The 15,447-nt window shown below is 39.3% G+C and overlaps 1 protein-coding gene across 17 annotated transcripts in view; it reads left to right on the forward strand.

The window, feature by feature from the left end:
• NCOR1 (nuclear receptor corepressor 1) overlaps nt 1-15,447 on the forward strand; it is a 134,373-nt gene that overhangs the window by 1,860 nt on the left and 117,066 nt on the right. For 16 of the 17 annotated variants that reach the window (XM_032498876.1, XM_032498877.1, XM_032498883.1 and 13 more), the window contains exon 2: nt 14,025-14,202. In XM_032498876.1, coding sequence (XP_032354767.1) covers nt 14,095-14,202 — 108 coding nt within the window. In that variant the 5' untranslated portion in view covers nt 14,025-14,094. Of the gene's footprint in view, nt 1-14,024; nt 14,203-15,447 lie in introns of those variants that run through there. The other variant, XM_032498892.1, reaches the window with a different exon arrangement.

Here is a 15,447-nt window from a genome sequence, read left to right on the forward strand (position 1 = left end):
AACTCCTCCCCCAGAGAAAATATAATGCGAAGAATCCTGATTCTTCCTTTAACTGTGTGTCATTTTGGAACAGGACCAACGTGTCTCTGTTTCGGTGCCTCATCCATGATAGTAGGAAAAAAAAATGCTCTCCTGGGCTGCTGCTGTGAGCCCGAGAGAGCTACTCGTCATGAAATCGCTTTAGAAAGATTGAGAGGGTTGTATTTATGTGAGGCCGTGACAGCTCCCCCTGCACTCCCGAAATGCGGTATCTGCACGTGTCCCCTCGTGGCATTTACTCTTTCTACCTTGTGCTTAGGTATTTATGTACCTGTTTTATCTCCCCTTGAGGGCAGGATAGGCCCTACTCTGACTTTCTGACTAAGGCACTGTGTAGGATCTCAGCACTGCAAATGTTTATTGAACGAATAAACATTGTATTCTAATTAGAAAAATGTATTCACATTACAGTTTACCCGAATACACCTGTTAATCGTCTGAGACATTTCTGTGTAGCTGTAATTCTCTCCACGATGGATAAGGAATAAATATTTTAAACTAGAAGTCTTGTTGGATTTAATCATGTAGTAAAACTTAAGAATTTAGTCTGCCCACATAATTTTTTTTAAAGCACAAAATGCTCAAAATTAACTATGTTTCTTTGAATTTAACTGAATAAAAGTTTGTTCCAAGGCTAGGCAAATTTAGATTAGTAAAATTTTTTCAAGCTTTTTTTTTTTTTTTTTTTAGTTTTCGTAAGCTAGTGAGACTGTCTTGCCCTTGGTATCTGCCAGTGAAAGCAGAGGCCTGTGAATAGGCCAGACTGATGTAGCTAACTGTCAGGCCACTTGTTACCCAGTTTTTTGTGTGTTTGTTTTGTTATTCAGTTTTAATTGTATTTTGTGATCTGTCTTAATTTTAATTTCAAATTCTTACTGATGCCTGAGAATGAGAGAAGTTTTTTGTTTGTTTTTGTAAGTGGAGGCACTGGGGATTGATCCCAGGATCTTGTGCCCTATGAGCATGCTCTCTACCACTGATAGAGAGCTTGAATACTTAGTTATTTCCAGGTGTTCATTTACTTCAGAGATTGAGTTTTACTAGAGTACAGTACAAATAGGCAGTAAAGGTTGGTCAGATTTTATTATGTATAGACTCCTTTTGGTGTGTGGTTCATTGACTTGTTCAGCCCGTGTGGCGTGCCTTATGTTCAGAGCACGTGACTGAATGATACAAAGATACAAATAAAGTAGCAGGTCAGTGATGTACACAAGGAACTCTGTATAGATTTTCTGATATTTTACGCAAGGAACTCTGTAGGTTTTCTGACATTTTGCCCTTTTCAGGTTTAAGGATGCAAAAAGTGCATTTGGATAGATGGTTAAGAAAACACTGTTTCTTTTTCTATCAGGACTTCTTACCAGTATTGAAAAGCTTCTGTCATGTAGCAATGACTCTATGTAGAGCATCTGGTTTTTATTTTGGTATTCTTGTGGTGCTGGTTCTCCTTGAACATTTTTCTGGTTCTACCATTTTTTTCTATCCCAGAAGCTTGTGTGGTCAAAATATTACTTGGATTGTTTTCAGATACATTTTTTTTTAGGTCCTCTTTGCATTTGAAAATGAGACCATAGAAGGCCTTGTGAATGTTCCCATGGAGTTTTTCAGTTTGATTCTTCTATGTGTGCTGCTGTTACTTTTACTTAAAAGCAATATCAAAAACAAATCTAAGTTGGTTGAAATAAAGTGCTGATAATTTATAGAATTATAGAATGTAGAGTTATGTAGATTATCTGGTCTTTCTTCCTTCAATGGTGAGTAAACTAGGGCTCACAGAGGAGGGTGGTCTGCCTGAATTTGTGTGGTTGGCCAGTAGCAGAATGCAGAGTAACTCATTCTGTTCCACCCTAACACATGATTAAGTGTGGAGATTGACAACCACTTAAAACAAAAATTGGCATGAACGGCAAACAAAAGGTCACTTAATTTAGCTTAGATACTGAATTTAGGTACTTTCTTAACTTTAAGTTTCTGCAGTGAAAATAGAGTTAAAAATTATTATTGATCTAGATCAGTAATCTGATCATTGGGAATTATTAGTTTAATTTTTAATCTGTTAGGGATTTTTTTTTGGAGGGGGAGGTAATCAGGTTTGTTTGTTTATTTAATGAAGGGACTGGGGATTGAACCGAGGACCTTGTGCATGCTAAGCATGTGTTCTGCCACTGAGCTATACCCTCTCCTCATGAATATCTTCTGAAACATAAATATCTGAGATTATCTGGACCTCCTGACATTTCATGGAATTTAAATGTGAAGAGATGGAAATATTATGCCAATGGTTGGGTACCTCTGAGATGTAAACAGATAGGATATTTTATAAGTTAGTTATTGCCAGCTTCACTTACCCTCAAACTTCTGGACTCTTTTTTTTAATTATAAGAAACTTCAGTTGTCATATAAAAGCTTAGATAAAGTGGGAACATGAACTGTATTCTTTTTTTATTTTGCATTCTTTTTAATTGAAGTGTAGTCAGTTTACAGCGTTGTGTTGATTTCTGATGTACAGCGTAATGTTCATTAACTGTATTCTTAATGCTGTGTTGAAAGCTCATATATGTGATATTAGTTTTCTGTAGATGTTCATGCCACAGAATTTGTTTTAAAGGAAAAGGCATATTATTCTTTTAAACCAGTGTCCTCATGTGAATACTGAAGCGTGGCATATTTATTTCATTTGGACTGTTAAATAATATGCCTATTTTGTGTTGCATTAAGAAGGCTTTTTGTTTTTTTTTTCATTTTTTGTTTTTCTCATTTTGTGCTCTTTTCTGGAATGCTATTTCTTTGCTCTACTCTTCCAAACTCTACCACACCTTTAAGTGTAGTAGATACTGCCTTTTTGTTTCTTTCTTTTTTCTAAGGGTTTTTGGTCACATGTCACTTCACCCACAAAGTTTTCTTCCTCCTCCCTCTTCTCTGAAGACGTATTTTTTTGTTCTGGAAATTCTCAGTGCTTCACTTATGCCTCAGAACGTCCTGGTTATTTATGTACATGTCCATTTAGTCCCCACCAGACCGTAAGCCCATTGTGGGCATGTCTGTATCTCAGTTGTTTTTCATCCTTCCCTTGCCCCCACTCCCAGAATAACACTTTGCATTCAGGAAGCGGGTAGCAGAAGCTGGTTGAACGCATAAAAAGCCTAGCTGCCAGAGATACGTGCTGTGGTTGTTTTGGAAGGTGATGGGTTCACAGGTGGGAACTTGATGATGAGTAGTTTGAGGAAATTAAAAAACAGGTAGAAATTCACTGGTGTCAGTGAAAATGTCTGTAATCAGTAAATTTTCAAAGCATTTCTTTTAAAAAAAGTTTCTCTCAGTTTACTGGGATTTTTGGAATGAAGAAAGTAAATGTGAAATCAATTCCTCTCAGATTATTTGTATTTTCAGGTAATATTAGAACGAAAATATATTAATTTCTATATGCAGGGAAATTGGAATTGTTTTATTGCTAGGAGAAAATGTGGATTAGGAGCAGTTTGTTTATAGGATTATTGTAGAATTTTTTGAAAGGATAGTACTTGATTAGTTTTATATCAAAAATTACTTTTTATACTTTGAAATTATTTTCTTTCTAAACTGAAGTATAGTCGATTTACAATGTGTTAGTTTGTGGTGTACAGCATAGTGATTCAGTTATACATACAAATATTCCTTTTCCTATTCTTTTTCATTATAGGCTGTTACAAGATATTAAATACAGTTCCCTGTGCTGTACAGTGGGTCCTTGTTTATTATATCAAAAATTAAGTCTCTAAGTAGATTAGTCAAGAGCAAAGGAAAAGTTAAAAATGACCAAATTATTTGATGACCCCCCCCCACCCCCCTCGCAGTTTCTACGTGAGGAATAAAACTTGGGCTGTTTCTCTGTTTTTGTTGTTTTTTTTTAATTGTTACACAGAAATAAATTGATATTACACCAGAATAAATTGAGGTTACATTTTTTTTCTGGGAAAATTTGACTCATTTATTCTGAGGGTGACCTTTATGTTTACAGATTGCCTCTCCCCTGCATGCTTTTGCTTAACTGACAGACTTTTTTCTTGACATTTTTGTTGTCATATACAGTTCAGAGTCAGAGTAATCTGTTTCAGGCAGTTCATTTCCCTTGGCAATAGTATATAGATTTGTATAATTTTGAAATGTTTGTTTTAAGTAGTAATCATCATGTCTTTGAACTCCTGTTCAAAGACATTTAACTGTATTACTTTTGATTAAGTTCTTTTAATACAGTTTTGAGTAACAGTAACTTTTATGTATTTGGAATGAAACCAAAACTTATGCTTTCTAGGAGTTACAGCCTAAAATACACATGGTAAATACGCCAGAAGGAGGGAGTTTGTAGTCCATTAACTCTGTGTGTGTGTGTGTAAGAATGGGGGGGGGGGCGGGGGAGGGGAGGGAGGAGGGGATGGACCCAGCAGAAGGCGGGGCAGGAGGAGACCATACTCTGTATTTACACAGAACTGGTGTAATGAGTGAAGGGGGATATGTTATTTTAAAATCTTTACTTGTCTTTTATTTATTATAAGGAATGCATTATTTTACAGAAGTGCAATGTGGAAGTACACACAGAAATTGAAAGTAACACTTCCTGCGTGTAATTTGCTAAGTGTGTGTTGTGTATCCTCTCAGATGTTTTCTGTGTGTGTGTAACTTTTTGTATTACGGGACCATAATGTATTATTCTTTTGTTTACTGCTGTTCCACATTGGTGTATTTAGAGCTATTTCTGTTATTAACAGCTACATAATACTCTTTCATGAAAGAAAATACCATAGTTTGTTTAATCAGTTTATGGCCACTAGTGTTTTGTCAGAAAAACAAAGCTGTAGTGATGTGTGTGTGTGTGTGTGTGTGTGTGTGTGTGTGTATTTATTTTGTATATATGTGCAAGCAGCTCTGTAGTTTAGATTTCTTACGTGGAGCTGCCGTTACATGAAGTGTGGATTTGGATGGATGTGCCGCAGGCCCTGGCTAGCACTGGATAGGACAAATGACCACATTTGACAATTTAAGAAGTAGGAAAAAAAAGAGATTCTAATAGTCTTTTATCAACCACTGTTGACGGTGAACATTTTTTATTGAGGGGCATTGTATTTCTTTTAGAAATCACTGGCTTTTGTTCTCTGGTTATTTTTGATGGGATTATTGGTCTTCCTCGGGTGGACCTGAAGGCACTCACGCGGTTCACGCGGCTCACGTCCTGGTAACGCCCCTGCTCTTTCACAGCATCATCTAGTCAGGCAGATCCAGCCCGGAACCTGTGCTGGCTGGTGACCTTGGGCGCCTTCTTTAACCTCTCTAAGCCTTGATTTCATTATTTGTACAATGGAAATGGAGATAATGTAAAAAACCTTAGCAGAAAGGCCGGCACGTGGTAGTAAAAAGTCAGTAGATGTTAGTGGTCTCCATTATTAGTCTGGGCTTCGTGCTCTACTTAGACCTTCCTTACTCTAAGATTTAAAATATCCCCCCAGCCATCAAACTGAAAAAGCAAAGTGAGGAATATTATAGTATATACTGCTTGTTTTAAAAAGGAAAAATAACATACACATATTTGCTTTTATATGTATCATAGAATATTTCTAAAACAAAGCCCAAGAAACTGGTGATGTTGTAGGGAGGAAACTGAGTGACAGAGGCACACGAGTAAGAGGAAGACTTGACTGTGTACCTTTCTGTGTTTTTAGAACAAAGAAGTGCCTAGGTTTTAATTCAACACTTTCACGGTTTCTTTTTTTCTTTGCTTTTCTTTCCTTTTAAAAAAATTTCTAATTTTTAGTAAGCCAGAAAGAGAAAGAAAAATGCCATATGGTATCGCTTACATGTGGAATCTAAAAAAAAGGACATAAATGAAATACTTATTTACAACTTAGGTGATTGATTTCTTGAGTATCTGTGAGCACACCTGACTGTCCTTTGTGACCGGCTTACTGCATTCTGTTGATTCTCATTTTGTGGTTGGCTTTATTCCTTTGATAGCTATGTAAGTTTAAAAACCTAACACTCTAAACTGTTCTTAGAAACAATGAACAGTACATATATGTAAATTTTAAAATGGTTTTCTCTCTCAATAAGTTGCTTTTCCTAGAATAAACTTTGTTTACCCCCAAATTTAAAAAAAAAATAAATATTAAAAAAATTTCTAATTTTTTTGGTCCACCTGGAATTCATTTCTAGCATAGGAAATGAGATAGACATACACTTTGGGAGGGTATAGGTGAGTGTTTTTACCCCCAAATAGTTATGTCAACACTGTTTAGTGAATAATCCAGCCTTTGCCCCAGTGATTAGATTTGCAATTTTTATCATTTACTAAGTATGTTTGGAACTGTTTCTAATCTATTATGTCCTCTTGATCTCTTGTTATATATTATCAGGTCCTTTAAATTATTTTTTTTTTTTATAATTTTAATATTCCTGTAGGGTTAGTCACTTGTTCATTACTCTGTCCCCCGCCCCCCCCCCCCCAGGCTTTGACAATTCTGGTGTATGTGTTCTTTGCGGTAAACTTTAGAGTCATTCTGTGAAGTTCAAGAAGAAATCTTGCTGTGATTTTTGTGGAGATATTGATTCCCATATTGATTGATCACTTGAATACTGATTGGGAATTTTGAATTCAAAGGTTACTTTTAGGAAAATTGACACTTTTATGTACTTCCTATTTTTTTGTTCAAACACAGACTTTTGTGTTTTTTTTTTTTCAGTAGATTTTCAAATATTTCTTCAAGGAAGTGCTGTGCATTTCTTATTTCTTTTGCCAACAAATATAGCAGCGAATCTAACAGGGTGTTCATATTCTTGTGGGGGGAGACAGTGTAGTCAAGCCAAATGAATGCCTTTCACATTCTGCTTAATCTGTGAAGGAGTGAAGAGGGTACCTGGTGGGAGCCTGCCTCACAGGGTGTTGGGAAGATGACATTTGAACCGAGCCCTAAGTTGGAGGAGTCCTCAGCCCCGTGGGTGAGCCAGGAAGAGGTTCCAGGCAGAGAGTAAAGAAGGACAAGGGCTGGAGGCCAGGGCGGGCTTGGCACGGGGTCAGGGCGTGGAAGGAAGCCCATGCTGGGGGCCTCCTGGTCGTCGGGGAGGAAGCAGGCAGAGCAGGTGCGCCGTGGGCCCCAGGGAAGGTTGATGCCACGAGGTGCGTGCAACCCCGGGAGTCCTGAGCAGGAGAGTGACGTGTTCCGATTTATGGTTTAAAAAGAACGTTTGGCATTTTGAGTGGAGAAAATATTGCGGTGGGAGGTCCAGTCAGGAGCTTCCTGCAGCAGGAGATGAGGACGGGGGTGGATGGAGGAGCCAGGCGGCTCAGGGGGCGGTGGGTGTGGAAGGGGGAAGAGGACCTGCTGGTGCCCGGGGTGCTGCCGAGAGCTGACTGTGAGGTGCTGGGGGCCGTGAGTGCAGGAAAGAAAGGGTCCTTGCCTCATGGGGGTCTAATGGTTCTATTTACTTTTTGTTTATTTATTTGTTGTGTAGAATTCAGGGCATTTTAAGTCCATTGCTGTCTGTCCACTGTATCTTGGTATATACCTTAGAAATAGTCTGTTCATCAGCCTTGTTTTATTTTGCTTCCTGCCGTCTCGCTATCTCTACTAGTGGGTCAGTGGGGAGGCAGCGGAACGTGATCTTTAAGATGGTTGTCTCTGAGCTAAAAAATTACATTGGGGAAGTTCCTTAGCCTGTCTGAAGACTTGATGGATGATGATGGAACCATGTTCTAGGTGAGCTCACGCAGGCCAGCCCTCAGTGCACAACAAAGGCATAAAAATGGTAACTTTCTGTGCTGTCCTCAGGTGGTGGTGTGTCTGTTAATTTCGGCCAGGCATCTAAACTTAAAAAATTTTTGATCTCAATACACTGTTCTTTCTTTGTGTTAATGGAGGAGAGACTTGGCAAAGAGTTGTCCATTTTGGCTTTGAAATGTCTTCATTTTCACAGGTTTAGGCAGTGACTGTTGCTCAGTACGGTGCAGCTGCACCACGGAGTCCCCAGTCGCTGCCCACCGCTGCTCCTGGGGAACTTCTCCTTCCTCACCTTAGGTGGGGACAAAGCGGCATTGTCTTCATTCAGGAATTATTTATTGAATGTCTATTCTTATATTAATAAGGGCATAATTATTTGATTAATCTATTTCTTTTAGTATCACTTTATTGGGAGTAGGATAGTTTGAACTAAAATGTCTCTTTCTTTAGTTCCCCAGCTTCTAAGTGAGAAGTCCTTATGTCCAGAGGCCGAGTATAAAACACCTTGTTAATGGCGTTCCCTCAGAGTAGCTCTCCCACCAAAGGGAGGAATGCTTTAGTTTATTTTACAGGAGAAATCTGATGCCAGTTTAGCACCACTCTGATCTCGTACAAACTACAGAATTCACTTGGATGATTTTCAGCCTGTCTCCTCCCCTAGAGGCTGGGCACTGCGATGGGCTCTGATGGGCTTTCCCTGCGTCATCGCCGGTCTGGAGATCCCTGGGTGTTCGGGATACCCCAGGGGTGGCCCTGCGCCTCTCCCTTCCTGATGCAGTTTTGGAGTTGGACTGGAGCTGAGCTGCTTTGTGAGATGGAGACCTGATTTGCCTCAGTTTAGTGTCTAAGTTTGGCATCTGCACTGTCATAGAGGCCACTCCCTTGTTCCATACTTTTGTATCAAAAGTTTTTATTGTTTGATTATTTAAAAGAAAACTGAATTGTGTATTTTCTAGGGGCCTTTTTCTTCCTTGGAAAAATGTGGGCTTCACCTCTGTTGTGACCCTTGGTGGAGTCACTCTTGCTCATCTAAAAAGAGGCATCTGCAGTCCTTCCACAGTGAAGTATATTTTTAGCTTTTTTTCCAAGATCACTTAGGCCACCTTGAAAACCTATCCAAGTACATTTTGGTTATGCAAAGATTGTAGGCCAGAAGCCAGGAGTTCCTGGTGAGAAGGGATTTTTTTTTTTTTTTTTTAGGATTCCATTTCAAATTTTGTTTTGCAAGATAAGTTTCCTGTTGAGTAAATTGGTGTGTGTGTCTTTATAGTGTTAATATGGGAAGGTTCAAAAAGGAATTTAAATAGACTGATTTCATTTTACTGTATTTTATTATCTGCAAAATGTTGGAGGCTAGTTCTGGGTTTATCTGTAAAATTCAGATAAAATGTGCTCAACAGTGATACCTAGTTTTAGCATATTATTTTCATCCTAAAATATGATTATATATGTTTTATGGCCACCTGTACTGGGCTGATAGTAACTAACTTTATTTTATTTTTAAGATATTCAAGTTAAACATCACTAAAATCACATCAGAGAACTAGGACATCGTGAAGGATTGGTTACTGACAAAAGGGAACCATGGACGAATCATTTGATTCATATCTGAGTGACACTGAATGCACGTGTCGCACTCAGGGACTCACCGTTGCTGAGAATTAAAACATCCCACAGACAGCACCGTACTGCAGAGATTTCTCATCGTGTAGGCCACTGTTGGAAAAAAATTTGGATGACCTTGAGCTAAGATCTTTCCTTTTGCCTCTCCATTCCATTTATAGCTTTATTTACTCAGGATGTCTGAGTTGGGAGGAGAGCTCAGACAGATCACATAAGCATTTCTTAGGGGTTTAGATCAGAATTACTTGGAAAACTTAGGAAATATTTGTGAACATTCATACAGCGAAATACTCTGATTCACTAGGAAGAATGAAGACGTTCTTTACAGACTCATGAGAATGAATGTCAAGTAATAAAGGCAAGATATAGGACAGTGTGTATCTACTATGCTGCCATTTATGTGGGGGCAAAGTGTGTGTGAGGGTGAGAGAGAGAGCAAGGACTTTCCGAAGGATACTCCAGAAGCTGGTGACTTTGGTCATCTTCTGGGAGGACAGCTGGGTGGATGCTGGGGACAAGGGTGAGAAGGAGATGTTTCTCTCTGTATTCTGTGGTCCTTTTAGAAACTATTAAATCATACATGTAATATTCTTCCCCAAAACAAAATAAAACAAACAGCCCTACCGACAAGACCCCCCACGAGCTGGCTTTGCCCGTTCCCCAGCAAGCGCAGGTGTACAGGAGGGGAGCGCGCCGGCTGGCCATGTGTGGCCTCACAGCACACCTTGGCTCCTCGGATGGCTCCTACTCGCCAAGAAGGCTGCACAGCCCAGTGTTAGTTGGGTAATCTTTAAACCTCCCAGTACTTGGATTTTCTGACTTCCTTACCTTGGGACCCGGGGAACAGGCAGGAGACGTGTGGGAGACAGCTGGTCCTAGCTGGTGATCACGGCCGTGGTCTCCTACGGGAGGAAAAGGGCAATGAGTAGTAAGCATGGCAGGGTTATTTAACACATGTGAATGTTACCTGGTACCGCAGGACGTTTGAAAAGCAGTTTTCTCTATGTTTTGTTGTAAGGTTAGATTGAATGACAGTTCTGTAGAACATTTTATTTTCTAAATCTAGCCAGGTAAAGAATTTGATTAAAATGGGGAAATTGGATCAAGTTGGCATACTGAATTTTGATCTCTTCCCAAATCCTTTAAAATGATGGAAACAAAACTAAAGCTGTGTAAATATAAGTAATACATAGTATTGTTTTCTGTGCTTTGAACATATGTATCATTCTGTAAATTGTTTTCACTAAGCTTTACTTTCTGAGGTTTATATTTTAAAACACAGCTCTAGTTTATTCATTGTAACTGCCGTATAGTATTTTATCATACGAAGGTACCACGTTATGGAGTTTAGGCTGTCTTCAAATTTACCAGTTTCATTGCTGCAATAAATATCCTTCTGTATGAGAGTGTGAGTTTCTGTAGGGTATATACTAAAATTGCTGGGCTGCATTAAGAATGATTCACATTTCAGATCAGCATGGAAAGGCAGACATATTTAATAAGGGGTTTGTTTAAATAATTAACTATAGTTAGTAAATAAAACACAGCTAGACCCCCTACCTTGCCATTATTTTAGAAAAACTTTAAGGTACTAAATGGGTTAAAAACTTTAAGAAGTGTAAGAGGAGAAGGTAGAGGACTTTAAAATTTGAGGTAGGGAAGGTCTTCAGAAAGATGAACCAAGTTATGACTTCTGGAGGAAAATATTTGTAGCAAAGAGGTTACACACACACCAGCAAACCCTGGCCACTCCTGCCTCCCTCCCGCACCCTCCCGCACCCTCCCGCACCCTCCTCACTCTGCCTTTGGGCTTCTGTAGTTCTCCCCATGGAGTGCTCTTGTCTTCTCAAGGCTTTGGCTCTAAAGTCATCTTAGAATATAATTTATTACCTGAACTGGGATAGTTTTGAGAAGGAAATGGAGCATAATTAATAGCTGCGCTGGAACAACAGCCATGAATTGGGTCTGTTTCAGGAAATCGGGGCGTACGGTCATCCTAGCTGAGACTGGCGTGCTGGGATCACTCCACCAGGCATGCCTTCCTTTCCCTGCTCCTCTCATCCTCTTTTACTTACAGCACTTTATCATATTGTTTTGTGATTATTTATTGTCTTTGTCACCTCAGAATAGGTGCAGTATCTTGGTCACTGTTCTGTGCCTGTGTTTAAGACAGTGTTTACACAGTGGTATACTGCGTAATAAATATTTGTTGAATATGTATATGACATTTCTGCTTTTGGTCTTGAGATCTTGTGAAGACATGATAGACACATTTGAAAAACTGAGTAGTAATGGTATACACAAATCATACTGTTACAGAACAAAATGTTCTCATTTATAAGAACTTTTTTTGCTCTAATTAAATTTTCCTTTAGCTAAACTTTTTGAAAAACAATTTTCTAAGCTCATGTATTGGATATTTAGGACAGCTCCGTGAGAAACATCCTCAGGCATTGAGTCTTGGGCTGTCTCCGTAGTGAGTAGTCAGATGGGCTCCCAGGAGCGGCCTTGCTGGGGTGGGGGGCCGTGCGCGTTTCCAAGGCTGACGCTGTGTGAGTTACCGTTCCTCTTGAGAAGGCAGTCTGTACCTGTTTTACACACACACCGGTCGTGTGTGAAAGAGTACCTTTCTCTCCAAACCCTCACCGACAGCAGGCATTATTTTTTAATATTTTGCTAGTTTGTCTTACTTTTCTGGCATCGTTGATGAAGCTGACTGGCTTCATTAACTTTATTTCCTCTGTTAATCCCATGTTCCTGTCATGTCTTACATTTTTGTTTTGATCGTTTTTTCCTGATTAATCTGTACATGTATGGTATACATAAATATATAAAAAAATTAAAATTTTACTGTTGCGCGGTTTGTGGTTTGCCATTGTAAGGTGTCTGTCTTACAGAAAAAGTAAAAAAAAATTTCTAAGTCAAAGGTGTCAGTCTTACCATTTGTGCTTTGGGGCACCCTCCTCCCGGTGGCTTCTCTGGCCCACACTTTGACTCACCTTGGCTCCTGCTCTGGCCGCTTTGCAGTTGCTGAGGGGCTCGATTCAGATTCTGGGAGGAGGTCTGATTGGTACCAGCTGGCCCAGTCAGTTTAGTTCACCTGATAACGAACCTCATGTCAAAGCCACACCCTACCTAGGCGTAGTGTGTAGCGGGAGTGCGGGGATCTGTGTGTGTGTGACCGGCCTCTTAGGACACTGGCGCTGCTTGGCAGCCTGAAGATGGCCCAGTTCTCTCAGCCTGTGGTCCTCAAACTTTTTGGTCTCAAGACTCCTTTTACACTCTTAAAATTATTTATGGCTCCAGAGAGCTTTTGCTTATGTGGGCTATATATTTTGATGTTTACCATATTAGATGTTAAAATGGGGAACTTTAAAAGGTATTTATTCATTTAAAATAATACGAACCCACATGTTAACATAAATAACGTTTTTATATTGAGTATTTTCCAAAATAAAACAAAGTTTGATGAAAAGAGTGGCATTATTTTACATTTTTGCAGACCTCTTCAGTATTTGGCTTTAAAAGAAGAGAGCTTGATTCTCATTTCTGCTTCTGCATTCAGCCTTGCAGTATGTTGTTTTGACTGAAGTTTATGGGAAAAAAATGTAACCCCTCACAGATATGCGTTTGGAAAAGGGAGGGGGTTTATAGTAGTGTTTACGTAATTGTGGATGTTCTTTGATATCACACCCAAACTAGACAAGTGGTAATTTTTTAAAGGTTAGTTGCTGTGTGAACTATGAAACCATGTCAATACACCTTTCATATTCCTGTCACATTAAACATTTATTGGTTTATCTTGCACCTTATTTATTTAATTGTGGTAAAATGTCCTGGACTTTAAATATTTCTCTCGTGCATAATTTTGTAAATCAGTATTGGTCATTTGGAAAATACTGATTCACTGACTTATGCAGATCTTCCAGTTTCATTTTGTGATATCAAAAACTCATACTTGTTAACATCACCACCAATATTGCCACAAAAGTCTTGAAAGGTAGGGAAGCCAATCAGGCTCATGGTGGCAGATGCAAAGTTTTCCAAAATCCTAATTTTCAAAAAAGAAAAAAAAAGATTGGCATTTGTGTTCCTTGAAGTGATGGGCTCACTTTGTTCGTCCTTGAAAGTTCTCCATCCCTCATGCCTCCTAAGGCTGTCATTTGGGGGCAGAGTTATTTAATAAAGACAGTATTTCCTCTGCACAAATGCTTACTTTATAAATACTCATGAATCCTTTTAACAGTTGACCTTTTCACAGCCCCAGAATTTATAGCCATAGAATTTTGTTTTTGTAATATTTAATGTTGGCTTTTCAGACATTTATCGAAAGGAAGACATTTACTGAATGGTTGCCGTGTGCGAGGCCTCTTGCTAAGGTTTACGTTGCTCTGTGTGACTGCTGGTATTGTGATAAAGAGCCTTTTTCAATTGTAGAGAAAAAGATTCATTGATATTTTTCAAGCCCCCAGTAACTTCTATTATATTTAATAAATACGTGAGAGAAAGCTTTTACTGCCAGTAGTAGTTTTGTTTATGTAACTATAATTAGAAGTTATGAGAAGCCCACCTGGTGCTTTAGTTCTTACCAATTCTGTTTTTTCCCATCCTGTTCAGGTGATTTCCCAGAAGCATGATTGCTTGTTGGACTTGATCTCATAGCCTGGTGAGGACTTCTTTACTGATAATGTCAAGTTCAGGTTATCCTCCCAACCAAGGAGCATTCAGCACAGAACAAAGTCGTTATCCTCCCCACTCTGTTCAGTACACCTTCCCCAGCACCCGGCATCAGCAGGTAAGGAGCAGATGTGATGCAGATTTCATGTGTATTTTGTGTTTTTCTTTAGTTTTCCTCTTGAATACATTTATCGGTCAGAATCCAAATACAGTTGTTACATATATGTTTTAATGGCAAGAACCATTCTCAAAGATGGGGAACGAAAGTTTAGGGGTGAATTACCTTTGTCTTCTTACTGTGGCTTTCTGCCAGATTTCAGAGAGTGACCATATCTCAGCTTCTGATTGTAGGAGTTGTTGATAGAAAAGTATCAGTTGCCTAGAGTTTCTAAGTTAAGACCCATGTTTATGCTCCAAGTTGAACATAAGTTCCTGAGTGAGAGCCAGGCCCTGTAAGACTTCATATGTGTGTGTGTTTACTTCATGTAGCTGATGGTATTACTGTGCTGTATTAAAGAGCCTCACCTTTGTGAGAGACTTACTGGTAGGAAGGTGAGTTTGTATGATTGACTCACCTTGTGGAAAATAAAATAGGTGGAATTGTCGGCATAGAGCAAGCCAGGGGCAGGGATGTAAGAGGTCTGGGGGAAAAGAGAAGGGAAGAGGTGAGATGGTCATTTCAGAGAACAGGAAAGCAAGTTTCCCAGCACACATAGCTGAGCTGCTGCTGGGTGCTGCTAACGCCGCTCAGGTGTGGTCATGACACAGCGTGAAAGTGGACACCCTTACCTTGCTTCTTTCACTATTAATATTATAGTATTAGATGTACTTGTTTGGTTGATGCCCTTTTCTGGTTGAAGAAGTTGCTTTCTGTGCTCGCTTGTGGATTCTTACCACGACTGGATGTTGAATTTCGGCTGTGTGCCCTCCAGTGATGCTGTTCATCTGATGACTGGTTCCCTAGATTATTGTTCTTGTTGCTGCTTTTTAAATAATCAACTTTGGGGCTTAGTTTATATATAGTAAAAATTTTATTTCATGTGTACATTTTGACAGATTTCTGTACCCATAAAACATCACCAAAATGAAGGAAGAAAACATTTGTTACCTCAGGAAGTTCTCCTGTGCCCCATCCAGGGCAGGCCTCCTCCCCCATGTCCCGCAAGCCTCAGCGCCCGGGAAACCACGACCTGCTTTCTGTCGTGACACATTATGTTTGTCTTGAGTTTCAGATGAACTTTTTATCTATAAGTGCTTCTTTTACTCCCATAATATTTTTGAGATTTATTCATGTTCTGGCGCATCTCAGTAGTTAATTTCTTTTTGTTGCTGGTTATGGGTATTCAACAATTTGCTTACGTAG

The sequence above is a fragment of the Camelus ferus genome, chromosome 16 (assembly GCF_009834535.1).
Source record: "Camelus ferus isolate YT-003-E chromosome 16, BCGSAC_Cfer_1.0, whole genome shotgun sequence".
NCBI classification, from domain to species: Eukaryota; Metazoa; Chordata; class Mammalia; order Artiodactyla; family Camelidae; genus Camelus; species Camelus ferus.